At 38.3% G+C, this 21,653-nt stretch overlaps 1 protein-coding gene across 3 annotated transcripts in view; it reads right to left on the bottom strand.

The window, feature by feature from the left end:
• DIP2C (disco interacting protein 2 homolog C) overlaps positions 1-21,653 on the bottom strand; it is a 325,277-nt gene that overhangs the window by 58,971 nt on the left and 244,653 nt on the right. For all 3 annotated transcript variants that reach the window (XM_040592066.1, XM_040592064.1, XM_040592065.1), the window contains 10 exons: positions 21,043-21,136; positions 20,806-20,925; positions 19,877-19,991; positions 15,244-15,383; positions 13,529-13,665; positions 11,058-11,266; positions 10,147-10,261; positions 5,471-5,672; positions 3,269-3,378; positions 2,399-2,479 (listed from right to left, as the gene is read on the bottom strand). In XM_040592066.1, coding sequence (XP_040448000.1) covers positions 2,399-2,479; positions 3,269-3,378; positions 5,471-5,672; positions 10,147-10,261; positions 11,058-11,266; positions 13,529-13,665; positions 15,244-15,383; positions 19,877-19,991; positions 20,806-20,925; positions 21,043-21,136 — 1,323 coding nt within the window. The remainder of the gene's footprint in view (positions 1-2,398; positions 2,480-3,268; positions 3,379-5,470; positions 5,673-10,146; positions 10,262-11,057; positions 11,267-13,528; positions 13,666-15,243; positions 15,384-19,876; positions 19,992-20,805; positions 20,926-21,042; positions 21,137-21,653) is intronic.

The following is a 21,653-nucleotide window of genomic DNA, read 5'->3' as shown; positions in this document are numbered from 1 at the left end:
TACTGGAAGTAGTGGCATGTTACCAGCATCACTTGGCATTCGCTAACTTAATTATAAACTGTCAACAAAGAGGACAATCCAACTGAAGATAAAAAGGACAAAGTCAGGGCTTAGCTTTCTTCTTCAGCATCTTCAGCAACCATACTTACTGAAAAGCAATTTTAATCAGTCTTCTGAACAATGCGGAGATCATTTCACTAAGAAAGCTTCCTCTAAAGACACATTAGACTATATGGATGCTGGACTGGAGATGGCTTCCATCTGTCCAGCCCTAAATATGGCCAAGGTCTGGGTGTCCTTGTCACTGTAGATCTGCCAGTAGGAATGTGCTTAAACTCTTCATTCCTTCTTTCAAGAAATTGCCTGTTTGCATAGTTATGGGAAGAAGGACCCTTTATATCCTCACATACATTAGAAGCACAGCCCTCACTGACAAAGAAAGGGAATTGCTGCAAACCATGTAAACTTAAGAAATCATTTAAGACTTCTGGCACTTCACATATGAACCAGTGCAAAGACAGTGTTTATATGAAGTGCAGGGAAGGAGAATCCTGCTGTTGGACAAGAATCATTGGCAAGCACCAGGCAACTATTCCCTTTAGGTCTTTTATATGAGCTGTCCTGCACTGTAAAGGTGTTGCAATCCTTTGTGACACACACTAAAAACAATGTCCTGCGCTGATTTTGAAATATTCCAAATTCTCAGAAAGCTTGGGTTACAGGAAAACACTAATCTCAGTGGATTTCTATTAGTCATCCACTGCAAGATGCCTGGATGTTTTAGAACAAAGTGTACAGACAATGTGCACAGAAGAGAAAGAGGGAAAAGTCACAAACCAGAACTAAAATTCAAGATGGGTAATAAAACTTGTCTAGGTTAAACCTCATCAAACTTGTCACTCCTTTCCATAAAATATTAAATCTCTCCTCTCCATAAAGCATTATACATCTCAAACAAATTTCACATGTTAAGATGCTCCACACCGAGAGTAGTGGTGAAACTGAATTTCAAAATTCATCTATTTCTCAATTCCATGTAATAATAAATTATTTTGTTAATCCTTGTTTTGCACGTTTTGTCTGTCCCTCCTACTGTCTGAACCCTTCTGCCAGCAGGGGAAGTCTGACTTTATGTAAAGCTCAAAAGCAACAGCCTGTGTGGAGGAGATGGGACATTACGTATCACCGACTCTCACAGCATCTTTGCTCCTAACTTACAGGCCAGAACAATGCACTAATTTAATGGTGTAATATAGAATATATAAACAGCATTACCTCTCAGGTTTTCTACTTTGCCACAGACAACTACATTAGTACTTTACCATTATCTGTCAAGTTGCACATGTTCACATAATGTGAGCTATTAATCTGGATTTAAAAAAGGTTATTTAATGACTTATTGGTAGCCTCAAACTGAACTTTGGTACCAGCACTGTAATCTGGGCTGGCAAAGCATACTCTGCAAACACAGTAGTGGTCATTTCACAGAGGTTCACAAATTACTGGAGGTTTAAGAACCCACCCAAGTTGCGTAGGGACTACATGGGCTGAGACAACACCAGCTACTCCAGGGGGCCCAGGGGAGTAGCACTGTTCCAGGCCCCTCCTCTCCTGGAGACCCTCATACATTATGAATGTTTCCCAGTTTAGACAGATGTGCCTAGATGTATTGTGGTGGGATGGTTTCAAATCAGACTTTCATTCTCTACAGCAGTCTTGGGAATTACTGGTTTGTCATCTACAATCCTCTAGAAAGTCTGTATCACCTACTCTTAGTAAAGACAAGTTCTGTACCACATGACATGCATTAATTCCTTTGTGATAAGCAATGAAATGCTGTGCCAGGTTGGCACCTCAGGTAATCTATGCACAGAGATTTATTAGTAAACCTCTGCAGCCCTGGATGGATTCTGGACATACTTCTTCTCTTTACCTCCTTTCCCCATTCTCACACCCCTCCCAGATGGTTCAGTCTCAAAAGCAACAATCACTTTTTTACTTTGGGAAATGCTTTGATTTTGCCAAGGTTGTGCTTTTCAAATTGGAAATCAGGATGGTGAGCAGTATTAAATACTATACTACTCTTTGGTTTAGGAATGAACAGCATTAAGATAGATTTGCAGTGTCAGCTCACCCACAACACATATATGGTGGAAAAAGAAATGAGAAATGTGTAAGGCATGCTGTCTGATACAAAAGCAATCTATATTTTGACAACTGGCAATGATTATTCTCTTTTTCTTTCTGCCTCAGTGAACATTAAATATAACAGCTGAGTATTAATGGGAAAAGAAACAGAAAGGTCACGCTCAGCCATAGCACAAGGATGTACAGCTGAAATACCAGTGCGCCACTTTCCATACCACAGCCTGTCAGAGTAATGGTCTGAGCTTATTACCCTGCAGTTGAGTAGAGTGTAAAGCACATGGTCAGGAGTGGTCTGAGCTCTCCACTGCAACACTTCTGAGAGGAAGAGGAACTAAAATAAAGCAGAGTGATAGTCATGACACTAAATAACTTTTTGGCTTTAAAAACCAGGTAACTATTTTTGCTAATTTAGCTATGTCTTTCTTATTTATATGCTACCTTTTACATCAATACCCAGAAGCACTAAACATGAATTAATTCTCTTGTCATCACACATTTAAAGCAAGGCGCTTTTGCATGGTAGCAGTGCCCTCTCTGGAAGTAAAGCCACTGCTGTTATTATGATATATTGCTACATACAGTTTCAAAGCAATAAAACATTTCTTACAGATCTCTCTGAATTTAAGCATGATTTCTTTAGCTTCCTCTCTTTTTCTTACTATAAATATACAAATATTTATACAGTTTAGAACTTACTAATTTAATTACTCACATAAGCCCCCAAAAGAGCTGAATTTCAACTTAATTTTACAGGATCAAAATAACAACAAAAAAGGTCAGGACCATATATACAAAGAAAATTCCCTGGACTACACTTGAACTAATAAAAAAGATGTAATAGAGGGTGATTTGCAGTAGAAGCCCCATTAACACTTTCCACCATGTTTGCTCTGTTGTCCCATGCAAATTTGTAAAAAAAAATTCATACAAATGAAATGCAGTGATCCACTCTCACATCTATTTTATATATACCTCTAAAGGGGGTTCTCAAATATTTTAGTGTGAATTAACAACCCCCCCCCCCAACAAATTCTGCAATAGTAGTAATACAACCTATGTACTGCTAAGCGTCTGAAGCTAACTAGCTAAATATAACCCATATCAGGAAAGTTTAGCTTACCTTTCTGGCTTGGTCATTATCTTCTATTTGCCCCAAGTCTCTACCACTGGCCTGTGCGATTCTTTTTCCAGAGACCAAGTTCCCCACCATCACAGAGGCAGGGCCAATTTCTAGAATAAAGCAGAAATGTGCTAAGTGCAATAAAAATCCTTTGCCTGTGGATGAAAATTCTTTTTATTTCTTTTGCATTCCATGATATTTTCCTCATTGCTAGCCACAACATCAAACCTTGAGCACATCTCTGTTGATACAAACTTTGGTTGAAGTAGCTGGAAGATACGTAGGCTTGGATTCATCCTCTCTAAAGGTATCTAACTGAGGAGCCCATTTAGCATGGGCTTTCTACAGCCAGAGACACATCTTGTCTGCCTTGCTATTAGCAATCTTTAGAAAATTCAGCTCCTAATTTAGACATGCCCATTCCAGTGCCTAAACCATGAGACTTATTCAGGCTGCAAGGGACAATATTCCTATTTCTCTCGTCTGTTCCCTGGGCTAAGTTGCATCTGTACTAGCAACTCCGTAATGCTATAGACATGAAACGACAAGGACTAGGAAGGCAGATGGTGCATATAATAAAATATATTATAGCACAATTATTTAGCACAAGGTAGAGACAGAAGAAAAATAACTTAACTTTAGAAGAAAGGAAGATGCCACAGGTGACACTTCTCCATGAGGTTGATTTCACTATGTTTTGTGGCTGCCATTAGGGAAAAATACCCATCTCACAGATAGCATTAATGCTATGTTAACATTTGTTTTCTGCTTCTCCAGCATGGATTGCTGACCAACTGATACCAGGCTTTACTTCTGTTCTGTGATGTCCAAGCTTTGTCACAGTGATGGTATGTGGTGTAAGTGTCAAAATACAAGATGTGAAACCAACCAGATAATGCACAATTAACAATATCTGCAGACTACTCAACTTTAAAAATAGGAAAGAAATGTCCTCTGGGTATGTCACAACTAAGCAAAATGGGAGAATGTGATGCTATCAGTTTGGTCTCTGTGTTCCTGGCACTAGTTTTAACATAGTGATACAAAATGTGTACATAATGTATCTATAAGTATCTCCACTGCACTGATCCAAATTAATTGATCACTTTGTGAAGCAGCAACAAGGAAATACTGAAGTGAGCACTGCAGTTAAAGGCTTCATTGCTTTCATTAAGTTAGTGGAAGTCACTGTTAACCTCTGGCACTCAGTATCCACAAATTGAGATTATGGATTGACTTCTGAGACATTTGTCTAAAGGTTTTAAATAAAGAAACAAGCTGATGGTTTTGGCAAACTTGCACTGAAGTCATGATGGATAGCCCCCATATTTGAGATCCAGAGGATAAAAGCACTTCATATTCCAAGCTGTTTTTCAAAGTGGAAAGTAATCAACACTTGGTCTAATACAGCTGAATTCAGGTCTTAAACTTGAGGCTATAGATCCAGAAAACTTTGAAATTAATCTGAGCACTAAAATCTGCAATTGGATTCAAAGTAAAAAAAATGCTGAAATTAGCTTGTTCATTGGGCATGAGTAACCAGTAACCGGACTACAGTAGGCGACAAGGGCTTTCTCAGTCTCTTGAGTCAGTGCCTTGATGTACCATTTCATCCAATATTCTTCATAAAGTGTGGCAGAACCATCTTAAAACTAGTTAGGGTTTTCCCTCAAATATACCTTCTGTAAGAATAATCCAGAACCTCCCTACTCAGGTAAAAAACTTTTATCCTCCTTCCTGGGTTTAATTTATTCATGACCAGTTTTTAAGTATCTGGTCTTCTTCCAACACTGTTATTAGTGTCAACAGTCCTCTTCCTCTCTATTTTTACTTCACAAATTCAGCTTTCAAATAAGCCAAGGTTTTATCTTCCTCTGTTTTGATCTCAGTCCATCCTCTTCAAATAAAATTGACTCGGATTTTGCGAAACCTCCAGGTGTGGTCTCAGCAGTGCCTTGTAGAGTGACAAAAATGTCGTCATTTTTACTGAACTTAGATATGTGAGGCATTTTTCCTTGCACTCTTTGTGAAAGTCCTACCCTCTGCCAAAACCAATGATGTCCTTAACACACCTGGAATATTTAACAGGAACAGCTGATTGAGTCGATTCTCACCTACATTAACAGTTACTTGATTTTGCTCCATACAGTACCACGAACACATACCATTAAGTCATGGTCCCTTTGCCTTCACTTGTCTTACCTGGTTGTTTTTGCCTTGGTTTAGGCAGGTTTGTTACACATGTGTGGGGACACATCAGAACATTACAAGGATGCAGCGATCCTTCCAAGAAGAGCTGTTTGGTTTCTGAAAGGTGTATTCCTCCCAGCGGTGTCTTGGGAAGTGTGTTTGCTGGTACGAGCGCTAAGCAGTAGACTCCCACTTGATGAATACTGTCAATAGCCTAAAAAAAAGCAGGAAGCAATTTTAATGAAAGGCTAATTTTTCATCATTCTAATAAGCACATGCTGTACTGAATTACTGCATAAAACAACCCTAATAATTAACTGGCAATGGAAAGACACTTCAGTAATGTCAGTGATAAGGAGGTTCTTTTCAGAGGGAACAGGTGGACGGAAATGTAACACTGATGTTATTATACTCATTCCAAAAGATAAAAAAGCAAACAAAAACCTGGTCATAAATACACAGAAATCTATTAAGAAATGCTACCTAGGCATTCCTCCTAGGCACACATTAGTGGCACATATCCTGGAGATTTATTACTAAGATGGGCTGGCAGCCCATGTGAAACTGATTTTAACCTGTGCACTTCTCGGAATTAAAGTTCAAAAGATTCCTATCAACTTAACATCTACTCTGTCTTGCAGAGCAAAGAAAAATTTCAGAGGCTGCACATCTATCATCATACACCTACTGATGTATGTAACTTACAAATTTTTATTTTTTTTTCTAAGATAGTAACTGTTCCACTCCCTGATTAAGGTGTATACGATTGTCAGGCAGGAATGGGAAATAACATCAATGTAAGGGAAAACTATGAAACTATCCATTTGAAAAAAAATCTGTTGAATGAAAATCTGAAAAAATAAGTATCTTTGAATCTTATAGTAATCATGTTCATTGTCTGACAAGTGGAGTAAACTCCATCCCTTTCAAAAAATCTGTAACATACAGTATCTATATAATTTATTCAGGTAAACATGAATATCCATGCACTTAGATTTTATTTGCATACACATTTTAACTGGTTATTTTCCTTACATCAGTAATAAAAAGAAGTGCAGCAAGTGAGTCAGAAAAACAACTTCAGACATCCATGCAGACTGAGAAACAAATTACAGATAGCATCTCTAATGAGCAGTTAAATGTTCAAAAATATAATTTACTTAACTTGCATTTTAATTTTTAACTGTGAGAGAAGTTAATGCATATGTCTATTGCCTTGAAGATACAATCTGTGTTCTGAGAATCAAATAATCATTTATAGTTATGTACTTAAATGTAGACCAATAAATTACTGATTACTTCTACAGACACTCTAAGTAATGCTTTGCTTTTGGCTTCTGTTTGCTTCATTTTTTATTGATTTGATTGCAAAATTTCATCAGAAAGAATAATAAAGCAGTTACTCCTTTTACAAACATTGCAGTTGTAGTAGTGGTAGATCTCACGGTAGTATCGGAAGACCTCTCTGCTGGTCTACAGACACCTTACCTGAAAGATCAGCAATAGCAAGATATATATGACAGACAACACACAATGCCTCATGTTTCTGGCAGACACCAGCATAACCTCCTAATCATAATGTTATTTGTAGGTTCTGAAAAGTAGTGATAAATCATAGGATCCTCACCTGACATCAGCTTGAAGGAAAAACGTTACAAGGCAACTGACCACTCTTACTCAAATGTAAAACAGTGTGGCTCCTAGAGCTGGTGAATGGAAAGCAATACCCAGCTGGGGTGGGATGAGGGTCGTTGTATATAATGATTACCCAGTGACTTCCAAACTGTCTCCTTTGATAGCTGTATCTGCAGCGCAATGCCTGATAAAATGTCATGGGTCATTCAAAATTGTCACCTTTCATATTGGCCTATTTCTGAGGCAGGGAATGACTTTGTTTCACAAGGATGAGCACTGATGAACCGAGACTTAAAATTTTGAGACAGAAGAGTACTTTAATACTGCTGGCATTTATGCCTCTTGATGAGGTGGCTTGTTTTTTTGAAATTTCTTTGTCCAGCTGGAAGGAAAGAGTACCTGAAATCTCTGTGTCTCTGTTTCATTCAGAAAATGGACTAGAGATACCAGAACTTGCAGAAAGTCCAGACTGCTATGTTGTTCAAGCTGAGAAAACATCTCATTCTGACATAATTCTCTGGGCAGGCACTCTCCATTTCTGCAGTAGACCTCCTAGCTTTGCCTAGTCCTGTCGAGTCCTGCCACTGCACTGGCACTGGTAAAACTAACATCCAGCCTGCCAGGTACAGGAACCACAAGGGTCAGAATAGTTTGCAGCAGCCTGGGAGATGAATAGAGTATCTACATCCATCTGACTGAATTCCTGGGTGGCCTGGGATCTTCACTCACACTGTCATTAAAACACCCTCCTCCTCCTCCACTACTCTCAAGAAACTCTATATCCAGCCTGATTACTCCCTCCCAACCATGCCTCTCCTAAAACACACAGATGCAGTTCAACATAGTCCTGTACGTACAGCAGCTCTACCATCCTTCAGCATTCTCCTGAGGTGCAGGAAGGGTCGGGGAAAGTCAGAATATGTGCAACCCACTGGAAAGAAGTTCTGCAAATAGTTGCAGCTCAACTCTAGAGAAGAAATGCCGGAGACACATCAAGGAACAGCAGAAGCAGGCAGTGCAGGGCCGGGCTGGCACAGGGCAGCACAAGCAAGGTGTCAGACAAGTCTCACAAATATCAGAAATGAGTAGCAACTTGGTCAAGTTTGTTATCATCGTCGTCACTGAGAGTCATGACACAAGGGTAGTACCACTATGTTGCCCATCACTAGCAGACGATTCAGATACAACTGGTTACCACTTCCTGACATAAGTCATTAAAACTGTGATAGGGAAGGAGCCACAAAGCATCCCACATGTTCCTGGCTTCTGTTTTCCATCTCTGCTCTCAGCTGAAGTGGAACCAGAAACTTCTTGTTCACATAGTGAAGCATGCCAGAATTGCAGACTTCACACATGGGTGATGAAAGCAGCCACACATGTGTATACTTTGATATATGACCTACCATTCACAGACACTGCTGTGACTTGATCATCTCAGAATAACAGAACTGTCTTTTGGCAGGAGTAACTTGACACAGGGCTCCCACAGTGTTCAGTACTGAATTCTACTGGCTATGATGTTGTAAGACATGATTTCTGTAAAAGTCACAAAAACGCTCAGCTGACAAAACAGGAGAAGTCCAGAGTTTCAACCTTTACTTTAGGAGCTTGCTACCTGATAAAAATTACTGAAACACGGGCAATCCAAAAGCCTTTCCTTCTACAGCCATTGCCCTAGGTGCTACTAGGTGCTTCAAAGGCTTTCTTGTGTGATGGACAAGCTAGACATTCTAGCTTTTCTTGGTAATAATTTAGATGTACTGTGAATATGAGATGCCTCTAGCTGTATGAAATGTAGCTATCTTTTAAATCAAGAGAGCAGATAAAGCTGTCTTGAGATGGATAAAACCTTATTTTTCAGTTTCTTCAAAGACACGGTAGACAGATCCCCTTTCTTATCCAGAAAAAAGCAATAATGAATTAAAAGATCTTCTCTGAAATGCGTGGGATCTTTTTCTTTGGCTCTTGGGTAAAGCAAAAAGGATGTTTGCAACATATTTACCTGAGAAGAGTCCTTGAAGAATGACAGAAAGGCAGGAAGGAAAGGGAAATGGAAGTAACAGGTGACCAGCTGCAGACAGAGGTGGGACCATTTCACAAGGTAGCAACAGACAGATTTAATTTGACTACATCTCCATTAAACCTATCACTTTTGAGTAAGAATTGGCTTAACTGTGGAGATGGAGGATATGGAAGATGACTGCTATCTAAAGTATCTAAGTTTTTGTGTGTGGACATTAGAGTTGAAAAAACTTTTGAGTATGGTAATGATACTGCCTTAACTTGGATTGCTGTATGTAAGGAGAAGATCAGAACTTTTTAGCATTCAGTAGCTTCTGTCTTCTGGTCAAACTGTCAAACACCACCACCAAGGTGGGTTTCATCACAGTGGTATGTACCTTACACGAACCACCAGACAGCTGGAATGGGATTTCTTGCAATAGGTGTCCTCTCTGCAGTTAACCACATAGTAGATACTTAGATCTGAGCTAAGCAATCACTACCCTTCGAGAGAAATCAGCATTTTTAGGCTGTGTTCCATACCATTTATTTCAGCTATCAACACGGTGCACTAGAAACATATACTTCTGTCCCACTGATTAAAAAAAAGTAACTGGAGATCTGGCTCAGATACATATATCTATTTTTGATGAGGTCAGCTCCATGTCAGTGCCGATAATTAGTAAGAGACTGTGGTAGCTTTTGACAGTAAGAGCATATAATATATTTATTCATTACCCTTCTGAAGTAATGAATGACTATATCCTTATAAACCATATGCTACTCTCTCCTTGCTACTGCTTACTTCAATTCATCCCTGTTTTCTTACAGCATTTTGATTAGGAAAAGGATCGCTTTCTGGATTGTGCATCCCAGATAGGAACTGTCACTCAGAAGAATCTAATTTTGTGCTCATTAGATGCAAGTGCAACTGAAGGTGGACTTACAATTACTCAAAGACAAATGTCAGTTACCTTGGGGGCCTGAAAGATCAATACAAAGAATATAAAGCAGGAAAAAAATAGCATCCAAACATACATAAAGAAACTTACCTGAAGAACTCTACTCATCCATTGAAAACTGTCTTCCTCAGTGGAATCTGGCCTTTGCTCAGCAACAATAACTATTCTTTCATCGTGCAGCACGCTCACTGAAAACACTGCTATTCTATAGAAGAGAAGGAGAGAAAAGTATTTAGTGCCAGGACAGATGGAAAAAACTTTCTTCTAAGTTAATCCTTCATAACTGACTTTTTTATTTATTAGTCAGACAACTAGTGCATCAATTAGTATTTTATTAATGAGGAAAAAGCAACAGGAACAGTTCTAGGTAATTTCTGGAGGACAAACATAGGGCTTTGTTCTAGAATCATGTAAATACAGGCATAATGTCACAGTAGGGTTGCAGAAGTGAACCTTCTTGGGATACGAAAAGCACTAAATTTGGGTCACACCAAGGTTAAGCTGTTATATAACAGCCAACACAGGCACCTTCCATCTTAGAACTGCAACATCATTTTGTGAGAGGTCTGCTGTGTGATAAAGTAGGAGCGCATATTACTGCATTAGGCTCTTCAGAAGCTTTAGATGTTTCCTGCTCAATTTCAGCACGTTAGGAAAGTCACACAAGGAACTGCTGTCATATTCAAGAACTTCAGTGTTATGTGTATTGGAAATGTTCAACTCGGACAGAAAGGGTTCTGTTGAGTCAATACCTTTAGAATTAACCAGCTGTTCAACTGGAAATTTTATTAATCACAGTTTCAGATCTTGGTATCTAAAATCTGCCTCAACACTGTCTTAGGCTCCCACCTGTTGTCTCCTCGTTCTAGCAAAATGAATAGCAATGGAGGGAAACCACAGTGCAGATTAGGCACTGCCCTCTGAAAGCATTTTGGCTCACTTACACCTGGTCTAAGCAAATTAAGGATTTCTAGATAATGTAAGAAAAGAAAGGATCAAACCTTCCCCTGTAGACAAATTTCATTGGTTCCACAGCCAGTGCTGTTGCTACAATGTCATCAGCGTTATGTCTTCTTCCACTGACAACCATCAAACCATCCATTTTGCCAATAACAAAGACAAGTCCACCTGGTCCTATAAAGCCTAGCAGTCCAGTCCTTATAAAAGGATACTCAGTGATAGGGCCCCCAGAACTGGTCATAGGAAACACCTGTAAGACAAAGAAACACATCCTGAATTCTATACACAGAGATCATGCTGGGAAATATTTCAGGCATACTCTCTCAGATGGCTCTTCTGGAATGAAGTAAATAGGTCGCTAGTGATGCTCTTTACTCTTCACTGACTGTAAAGGGAGTGTCAGGAAACTCCTAGACTAGTGTGTGTAATTTTCAGTACCTGAGTTCCAGCAAGTTCAATCACACTTTTTTTACCATACACGTTTTCCCTAATCATGGCTCTGTAAATCATTTATGACCTTAAAAAATATATAAATCAACATAAACAGTACTGAAGAATAATTAAAAAAAGTTGTGCAGAGTGCAGCTAACCTGAAGTGCTATGCATATGTTACTTAGAGATTAAATCATAAACAGTAAATCATAAACAATCTACAGTACAGCAGAGCTTCTTTTCAGTACCTCATCCTCGTTTCCAGTACAGTATAGAAAAATAAGCAGGCTAGAAATGCAGCTGTATTAAGGTACTGTACATTAATGACTCTTGCAGCTCACTACATTTTTATCTAAGGTCAATTAAGTCCTCACAATACCAGTGATAAAACCTTCTGTAGCATGTCTAGAACTGAAAATACAGCCCTATACAGAACCTCTCTGGATGTCTGAACACCAGACGCATACATGACTTCCGCAGGACAGGTTCCTACAGCTTTTGCTATTCTAAATAGCACAGTGTTACCCTTCTGGCATGCGAGGTACTTTGAGCTGCATTCTGACACAACCACAATTTCTGCTGTTGCTTCTTTAAACTGAAATAGTCTAAAGGCAAGTTATTTAAGAAAATGGCAAGTGGAAGACCACGGCTATATAGTGTCCTTCAAGGTTCATCTAAAAAGGAAGGCCAAATTCTGCTGCCAGATGCCCATGGGTGACTCTTACTGAACAGAGTTAATATTTATACATCCTCAGCAATAATTCATTTCAGGAACACAAAATCTTTTGACTCTCTAAGACCTGCAAAATGAATTACACAGTAGAACAGAAAAGAGGTCCACTTGGAGAGGGCACCCAAGAACATACTTAACTTTAAAAACAAGTCATCCTGTTCACTTAATGGCAATTTATTTGCTTACCATCAGGAATAAGTCTAAATCAGTTTAAATATGCTGTTAAACTGCAGACCCAGTTATGAATTATGAATGATTTTATAATTACAGCAACTGCAACAAAATGAATGTAAGAACTTTTCTTTCCTGAAATATGTCAAATGTGGGATTATCATTCACACTGGGTATTGCCAATTGTACTTGTAGCACAGTAATCAGCTACCAACAAATTTCAGATCAAATAGCATAGTAGGATTCCTGGCTTCAATAGGGGGATGGAGAATCGTATCCACTAATCTCCATTAATTATTTAATGTATAGTGTTTACAACACTCAGATCTGCATTTTGCAGGAGATATTAGTCATGTTTGGTCTATTAAAAGTGGAAATAGCAGAGCATTGGTTAAGGGAAATGTAAATGTATTTTTCTTAACTTTCTTCTCCAATATTAAAAGAGGAAGGGTTCAGAACTTAATAAAAATCTCAGTTCAAATTTTTTCAGTATTTCTCTGATTTGTTCAGCCTGTCATATTGGCTTCAACAGATGTTAATGATAACAAGTGAGCAGGTACAACAGAGCTATCAATACAGCTGTCTGCACTGGAGCTGAAACCTACTGGAAAACAGATTCCACAAAGTAAAAAGGCTTTTACATAAGGCAATTCAAACAAAAGCAGGTAGGGACTAATTAGGAAAAGGTATCTTTCCTATTCAGATACCTCTTGGAGAGTACATCTGTCAGGATTCTGTATAAATGCAAGCCTTTAATGCTTGATGCATTGTGGAAATGTTGGAAACTGTTTTTTAAAGACACCCAGCAGCCTTCCTACTGTTTGCAACAGTCAAATTCTGCATGTAGCTAGCTCATAGACTTGTACAGTATTACCTTTTAACTTTATCTTTCTTGCTGCTTTCCTTCTGATTGTTTCAGTCCGTGGTATCTTCTTTCAAAATTAAAGTAAAAGCTCTTCAGAGCCTAAACTAAACCCACATAAAGATCTACTATTGCACTTAATGAAATGGGCTTCAGTGCAGATTATCTGGCTAGAGTACAGGTCCCAAGCCACGAGCATTGATTATTACTGCTATACTGATATTATTACTATGAATATTTAATGTCAAATACTATCTTGAAATAGAAAAAGTAAAAAAGGAAGGATTTTATGTAGCAATTTTTGGTCAGCTTACCTCAAAAGTATTTTTGGTCATGCCCGAGAGTCCATAATATGACGTACCCGTTGCAATAGCGCATACACAAAGTTCTCCTATTTCATCTGTTTTACAGAGCTGAGGAATTCCATCTGGCTTTACTGAACACATTATAGCTAGAGGGAGAGAAAAGGACTTTAAAAAGTATTATAAAATGAACTACAGAATAACATAAATGCTGTGGGAAAGACATCACCGCGGAGCTGACATAAACAAATAAATTATATGCAGACTAATGTCTAACAACTGGTTTCTCAAAATTTGTGTTCAACATTATCAAATATTATTTATATTATAAATAATATTTATACAAAGAATGTAAAGGTCTTTATGTAGACTCAGTTTTTACACTGATAACAAACCCTAATTTGCCTTGCTTTCTACAATTTCAGTTGATCTGTAATATCGCTGTGAAATGTGATTGTGTTCCCAGGTTTGCATACTGAAGACCAGATTTGCCGCAGTCAGTGCAAAATGAAATATCCTAATGAAGTTCTTGATAATAATTGTACTGCCAAGGAGGCAGGCAACCAGGAAATCTACCTCTCTCAAAGTAGTAAGTAACACCATATGAAAGATCAAGATATTCTAGCAGACTAGTACAGTTGATTTACTAAAGAATTTATCAGAGCTCAGACTCCCTTTCACCATTCTTACAGGACTGCATAGACAGCAGGAGCTAAACAGGAGGGATTAGAAAGCACTGGTCTGAGGAACAAGCACTATTTTATGTGTCAGCCATGTGAATAAGAAACAGGTATGCTGCTTTAGCTATAATCCCTGGACTGGAGTACAGCATGGGTAGATTTTGGAGTTGGAAAGAGGATACAATGAACAAGGCAGACCAAAAATGAATCGGCACGTCTTTTACATACAAGAATAAAGAATCTTGAATGACCCTTCTCTCACTCTGAAGATAAACAGGGGTGTGTACTTTTATTAAAATGATCAGAATGTAGTATGAAGTGCAAGATGGCACATCTATAATATCTTACACGCAACCAATCTTATCTCCCTTTATTTTAAGTTGTTCAACTTAAATTTTATAAGATGCATCATTATGTTTTATTCCTTTGAAGCATAACAGCATTCTCTTATGAAAAATTACAGAATTATCCTTTTCTAGTGTCTGTAACATCTCATTTAAAATCTAGCTCTCTTATGAAAAATCTCATCTTCATCTTTAGAAACAATGGTTTCAGCTTAAATTTATCAACAAGAACTGTCCAGTCATACCTCCTTTTTTTAATAACTAGGTGATAGCACAAGATCTTCGGAAAAACATTCTGCAAGCCTTCAGATAGCAATTTTGTTGATCGTTAGCATAGGTTATGAAAATAAGCACTACCGAGTCTCATCGGGGTCAGGCTTACGAGTATTTATAGCTTCCAGACACCACACTCCAACTTTCTTATTTTATCTACCAGTATCTCACAGTTAGGGAACGGATGTTCTGATGTAGTGGCAGGTTGTTCAAAACACGCTACTAACATCAGCATGAACAGGCACTGGGGTAACCAGAGAGAAGAAACCTTGGGATTTCCAAACCATTACGTTTTACAAGGTAATGGTTTTGGACTAAAATGTTTTCAAGACACAAGTTTGTTTGACAGCAAAGTACATCCACCTATGATGTTCTACAGATAATTACTTAAACTGATGAATCATAGTAAGTTTCAAAGAAAGTTCCTTACCTCCTGGCATCACTAAGCCAACATCCTGGACAGTCAGAACGGAAAGCTTTTCTTCAGAGTCCACTCGAATTACTCCGTAAGTGAGACCATGCATGGACAGAACTCCTCTTCCTGGTGGTTGATTGCTGTCATCTGTTGGCCTGCAACCATGGGTTATAACACCAGTGCACCATCAGGCAGATGTAAGCGTTTATTTATTCTTAATGGACTACTATTGCAAATACTCCTCTGTTTGAAAGGTCAAAATTTCACCTTCTATTTTCCCCTACTAGACCTGACAGAATTCTGGTTTTCAGTAATTTCTGAGTACTTAGGTCTGTCAACTCTCCCATTCAGTGGCCACCCACATATACTGGGGCTGCAGAGATGAAACCAACACTAACATTTACCTAAACCAGCTTGTATCTGATTTTTAGATAGATTTACAAGGATTGCTTGATTATGCAAGTAAAGGCCTTTTGCCTTATTTTAAAAACACTGAAAGGCAGTGCAGATGACGTGGAGTGAAACTGCACTCTAAATATTTGGAACCAATCAGTAAACAACTTGATAAACTCTCTACGTTACCTATTTTGAGGCAATCTAGAACTAGGAAACCAAACTCACCTGCCAGAATAAAAGTCTACCTCTAGCACACTGGTATAAAAGCCAAGATGAGAATACAAGCATGCTGTGTTTAAACCACGAGATACAATTTTCCACTCCCAATACTTAAGCATTTAAAATTACTAAACAGAAGAAATTAGATTGTAATAGGTTCACCGCCAAGTACCTGTGGAAGCTACAAGGACTTTACCATCTTTAATTTAGTGCACATAATTGAATTCTTCCCATTCTAATCTACCACGTGAAAATTAAAACAAATTACACCTTCATCAGTCATGGTCAAAATGTTGTGGATGCAGCCTCTTTGTAATGCCTCAGTTTGCTTAGATTCATTGCTGACACACTGTACAATTCCACAGCATCAGCACAAGCTGTCTGTCAAGTTGTTTCAATATAAAGCTGCCTGATATATCAGTGGATACAATTATACATATGTAGAGTGTGGCTTGAGCAAATGAATGTTGACGTATACAAGTTATTAAGTCAGGGGAATATGTCAGGGTTTTTCATGTCTGGGAAGATTCTTATACTGTCCTGCATTTTAAAATGCAAAGCTGGAAGCCAATGTGATGCTGATCTGAGTGTGGATAATGCATCCATGTAGAGCAGCCAGACTCCTGCTATTTTCAAGATGGATAAAACAGCCAATATTTAGTTCACGATTCTGCATTTTTCCTAAATACTCCATCATAACACAACTGCTTTTTAACAGATAATGTCCTTTTATATGACATTTCTCCTCTACTATGCTCAAAATACTCAATGGGCCTTAGCCAATCATGCTCACATAAAGCCTTGCAGTGATCAGCATTATAAATTTCAATTAATAGGTTTTGTGAGGCATATTTCTCAAGTGACGTTGTCAACAAAGAAAGATGTGGGCACGCTTGAAAATGCATTAGAGCATAACAAATGGTGCTAGTAAACAAGCAGCTGTGATAAACAACATTCCCATTACACAAAAGGAACTTTCAGCAACATTATTGATCAACTCCTTCTCATCCTTGCTCCCCAAAACACACATTTTACTGCTCACAAGAAGAAAGGCTTCCTGCAGGCACACAGAGCTTCTCAAAAGCATCTACGAGCAGAGGCCATCTAGACTTTTATCACATACACTGTCTGGTATTATTTATCACATCCAAAGATTGCTAAAAAGAAGAGCAGGTGTCACTTTGAAAGACACTGGCTGCATACGGGACAGGGGTGCCAGTGAGGGAAGCTGGAGGCAGGAGACCCGCTAGGGTCACGCTGGAGAACTTGTCAACAGAGCTCCACTTGCTGTGGCTTGGGCTGAGGGAACAGCTTTGCCTGGGTTAGCAAGAAGCGCCGTGCAATGGAAGCAGGTGTGCAGAAGGAAGGAGTCGGTGCCGAGGGTGGGGGCTCCACAGGACACGCATTTCAGGGCTGCTGTTTCAGAGTACTTCTGGTATCCTGGTACTCTGAGGTGGATCCTTGAATGAGACACCAGTTAACTGTGCTCAAGGCTCTTCTTGCAGGCAACTAGCTATGACATCGAAAGGGAATACAGTCGGGAGACCAGGATGCAGGAGAGAGGTAGGGAGCTAAGCACCTGGCAGCACCTATATATCCTCTTAGAAAGTACCCTGTCAGCAACCACCCTGCAATATATGGTATCTTATTTTGTCCTGTCCATGTTATCCACATGAAAACAACACTAAAACAACTATCTCTGCCAAGCAGGACAGGAATCAGTTGGAAAGAAGATGAGATATAAATAATCCAGTTCCAATGTATTTATAATTTATTTTAAAGTTCACATTTTTTATTTACTTTACACGTTCAGTATTTCTAATACTGGATTTGGAATTCTGTAAGCCTGCTTGCTAGACAAAGATAAATCCTTTGGTTAAGGGAGAAGCAACTAAACAAAGGTGTAATTCTACCTACTTCATATACTAAGTAAATTTAGCTTAAACTACCAGACAAACCTACCCCTTTAGTTTCCTTAACCATGAAAGAGGGACAATGAGCATCTACTTCAACGCTGATTTTTCATAGTGAGTAGCTGCAGAGCATTTTGAGAACTTACTACTACCACTTACAGATACAATCTACTTCGCCACTATTTTCTGCCAGTTGTTTAAATGGGAAAAGACCTGTTCTTAAACTTCTGCATTCATTTAAACAAGTGGGTTCAGACTAATATGCAATGAACCAAAAGGGAATACCATAAAGAATTATTTGCATGACACAGTCACTTAAATATTAGGCTTCCTGATTCAGCTCTAAGGCTAAAGTACCCATTAGTCTATTACTGACTGTCTTTTTCTAAACTATAAGGGTATTTCAGCTGAGAACTGGTTTTGTTACTTTTCCTTGTAGGAAGATCAGTAAAAATACACCATAGATTTTGAAAGAGTTGGAGCATTAACAGGGAGTTCTCTGGATCTGTGCTCTGCAGGGAGTCATTTTAATGCATACTTCAGCTGTAACTCTTTGGAACTTGTATGATAATGACTTTACTGTCAGTGGAGATGGCTTGAATAAAATGAAAAATACTAAAGCTCCCAAGTTCAGCTGGTATTATCCTACCATTAAACAGACTTCAAAAAAAGGAGATATGTGTTCAGTACCATACACTGTAGTGAGAACTGCTCTGTAATTACACAGTAAGGCACTGAAGATAAAAATGCTTTTTTTTTTAATTATTCACTATTTTATGGGCTAATTTTTAAATTTTTTTTAAATGCAAGCTCTCAACACTAGTTATTTTGAAAATGAATCTCTAGTGCTTCAGATGGCTATAGGCATAGACTTTAAATCTAGAAGGGACATGCCAGCCATGGCATGTTGAGATACTGTGAGTTCTCCCACTACATAACCTGTGATCTGGGGCAGATTTTCCAGGGCTAGCAAGGAAAGCAAAACGCTCTCCTGTTAATCAGTGCTCAGTACAAGCAATGTCCACTGCTTTTCCACCTCCTCTCTGCACTTACAAGCAACAGCTCATTCCAAGAGAGCAAAGGTCTGCACAGCCTATGGCAGGGAAACCCACTGCAAGGGAAAAACAACATAGAAGGGAAAAAAAACAGTTGGTGGAGCTGAATGAAGGGCTCTATGAGATCCTACAGAAAGACAACTAACCTGGACAGGGTAAGTCCCTGATGGATAGCTTTCAGATGTTTTAAGCTAATAATGAGATGGCTGAAAGTCAACCACGCTCTTGGCCTCATGTCTTTCTTCCTGCGATGTTTTGTTGGAAAGCTAATTGAAAATCTAGTTAACTTTCACTTGGACAGTGTATTATAAACTTTGTGGCAGAAAGTATTTTACTTAATGCTATTACAGTGCTTTATGCTTTTATACTGCCTGTTTTAACATGTGAAAATTATAAATGGCTGCCGAAATCCGAACTGAAAACCAAAGTGCCTACTGTTCAAGCTACAACTTTTGGAACACTCTGCTAAAACAGACAACAGTTATGCCATTTACTGTATGCCACAACCGTCATGACAGGTGACTGCTGCATACTGACATTCATGTACATAAGGCTTAATAGGTTTATCAGTTTTATTTCTAGTTACAAATCCCCTAGTCTTAAAGGGCATTTCCAGATGACTACTGAGAGTCTATGAATGGTTAAAAAGCTCAAGGCAGCCAAAACAAACCTGCAGAATGTCATCATTCTCATTAACCAGGCTATGTAAAGCATGATTTTCCCTGATAGCAATGCCACTTAAATTTCCACATTTTAATTAACTTTATACTTACAGTGGCATTTTTCCACTCCTTTTTACAGAATTAGTTTTTGCATTTCAGTCCATTTAATTTAAAATTAGATAAAATGACAGAAATTGAAACTATATTATAAAGCACTCTGAAGTTAAATTATTACTCTACAAATTCTTCATATATGTCTGCTTTGGACATAAACAAAATGAAAACGAAAATGTCATTCAGAAGTTAAGTATACAGATTCATACTTGAATAAATTTTTCATTTCTTTTTCAAATTACCACACATATTGTACAGTGGGCCTGTTTCCACTGGTGTAGCACAGTACCTTCGAATAGCCACAGTGAGAGCTTCTGGTGAACTAGCGCAGGGACAAATGACCTCCTGTCTTAGACCTTTACTTTGGAAGACGTTGAGAAATGCATCACAGGAAGAAATAGACCCTGGGGTAAAGAAAAAAAAATCAGAGGAGAAAAATAATCTGATTTCTGAAGTGATGCCATTCAAACTGCAAACTTACTATTGAATGTATAGGCTTTTCAGGAAAAAAAAATTACAAAGAACCATGTTCACTGGGAAAGAAGTCACAGCTGCTAGAACTATATGTACGCATATACAGTTCTGTATGCATGCATAGAATAAAGATTAATTTTTGAATCCTTTCACTTTGTTCATGTAGAAAAGGCATCACTGCTAGATCTACAATATGAATTCCATTACAGTTTTCTTTTTAGGATGAGGCAAATCAAAGATTGAATTTAGGAACTCAAAGCAAACTACTACAAACAAGCAGAACACCTATACATTGGTATCTTAAATAATACACAGAAATGGTTCTTGCTATTTATTGCCATGAAGTGATCCAGATGTGGTTCTCTAGAGTAGTGTAAGTATTCCCCTAAAATTCTCAGTTACTTCTGCAACTGAGCACCATCACTTAGAAAAAATGATCTGATCCTTTCTATAGCTTACGGTTATTTACTTCTGTCTTTATACATGACTGTCACGTTAAACAAAACTGGATTTACTGCAGCTTATGTTATGTGCAATATCAAGTTTGCATCAGGACCAACTAACGAAAAATCTGTTTTAAAAACTTCCCAAACTAATTCCTGTTTCCATAAATATCACATAGTTTGCAGTAGACAAACCCTATACTTTCTAAATGTTTTAGCTAACATGACCGAAGACTGAAACTTTAAATGCAAGACGGCAAACACTTCCCGTTCTCTACTGGACTACAGAAGCATAGCTTACATGGGTTTGCACCATCAGCCACTATGAGCATACGCAGTGAGGAAAGGTTGATGTCTCTCTGATCTCGATGCGCCACTAATGCCCAGTGCATGTCTCTGGATTTTACGCAGGCAACTTTTGCTGCAATAAGAATGGGTAGATTGCTAATACACCATATAAAAGCTATACAGCTGTATTATCAATTTGTACTTTTAATGTTGACTATCAAGCATGCTTTTGTATATTCTTGTTCCTTACCTTTGTATTGACAGACTTTTTGGATCCAGGACAGTGGATTCACTTTCATTAAGGAGTATGGAATACTTATAACATGCATCATGTTCATGACACTCTGAAATCAAATCAGATAAATGGGTTTTATACAACAATGACGGTAATTATTTATATTGTATTATGGGCAGGGGCATCTATGCAAATCACTCTATGACTGTTTTATCGTCAGTGCTGGCATTTATCTTTTTGTATCTAGCTACCTACATTAAGATGAAACAGATCCCCATTTTCTAATGCTTTAATTAAGGATTAAGGATTTAGACTAATCAGACCATAACTTTGAAGTGGTACTGGGAAAAAAGAAACTGATTTTCTTTCTATTTATACTCCAGGTGATTCACTTTAAATAGAAGAAAAAAATACTGGATGATCGATGTCTGTATGTTTGCTATGTAGGCTAATATTATCCATATGCCTGCTAAACTTCAGTATATATGAAGACTCGTTACTCAAAAGGACAAGTAACAGCAACATATCTGTCTGAAGAAATCCCTCTCTATTAAGACTGAGAAAGTACTAAAGGTAGCAGGGCACAAATTATTTAAAAGAGAGTAGACAGAGAAATTGGAGTCATA

Source organism: Falco naumanni, chromosome 4 (genome assembly GCF_017639655.2).
Source record: "Falco naumanni isolate bFalNau1 chromosome 4, bFalNau1.pat, whole genome shotgun sequence".
Lineage (NCBI taxonomy): Eukaryota > Metazoa > Chordata > Aves > Falconiformes > Falconidae > Falco > Falco naumanni.
This window is presented reverse-complemented; position numbering and strand designations above follow the sequence as displayed.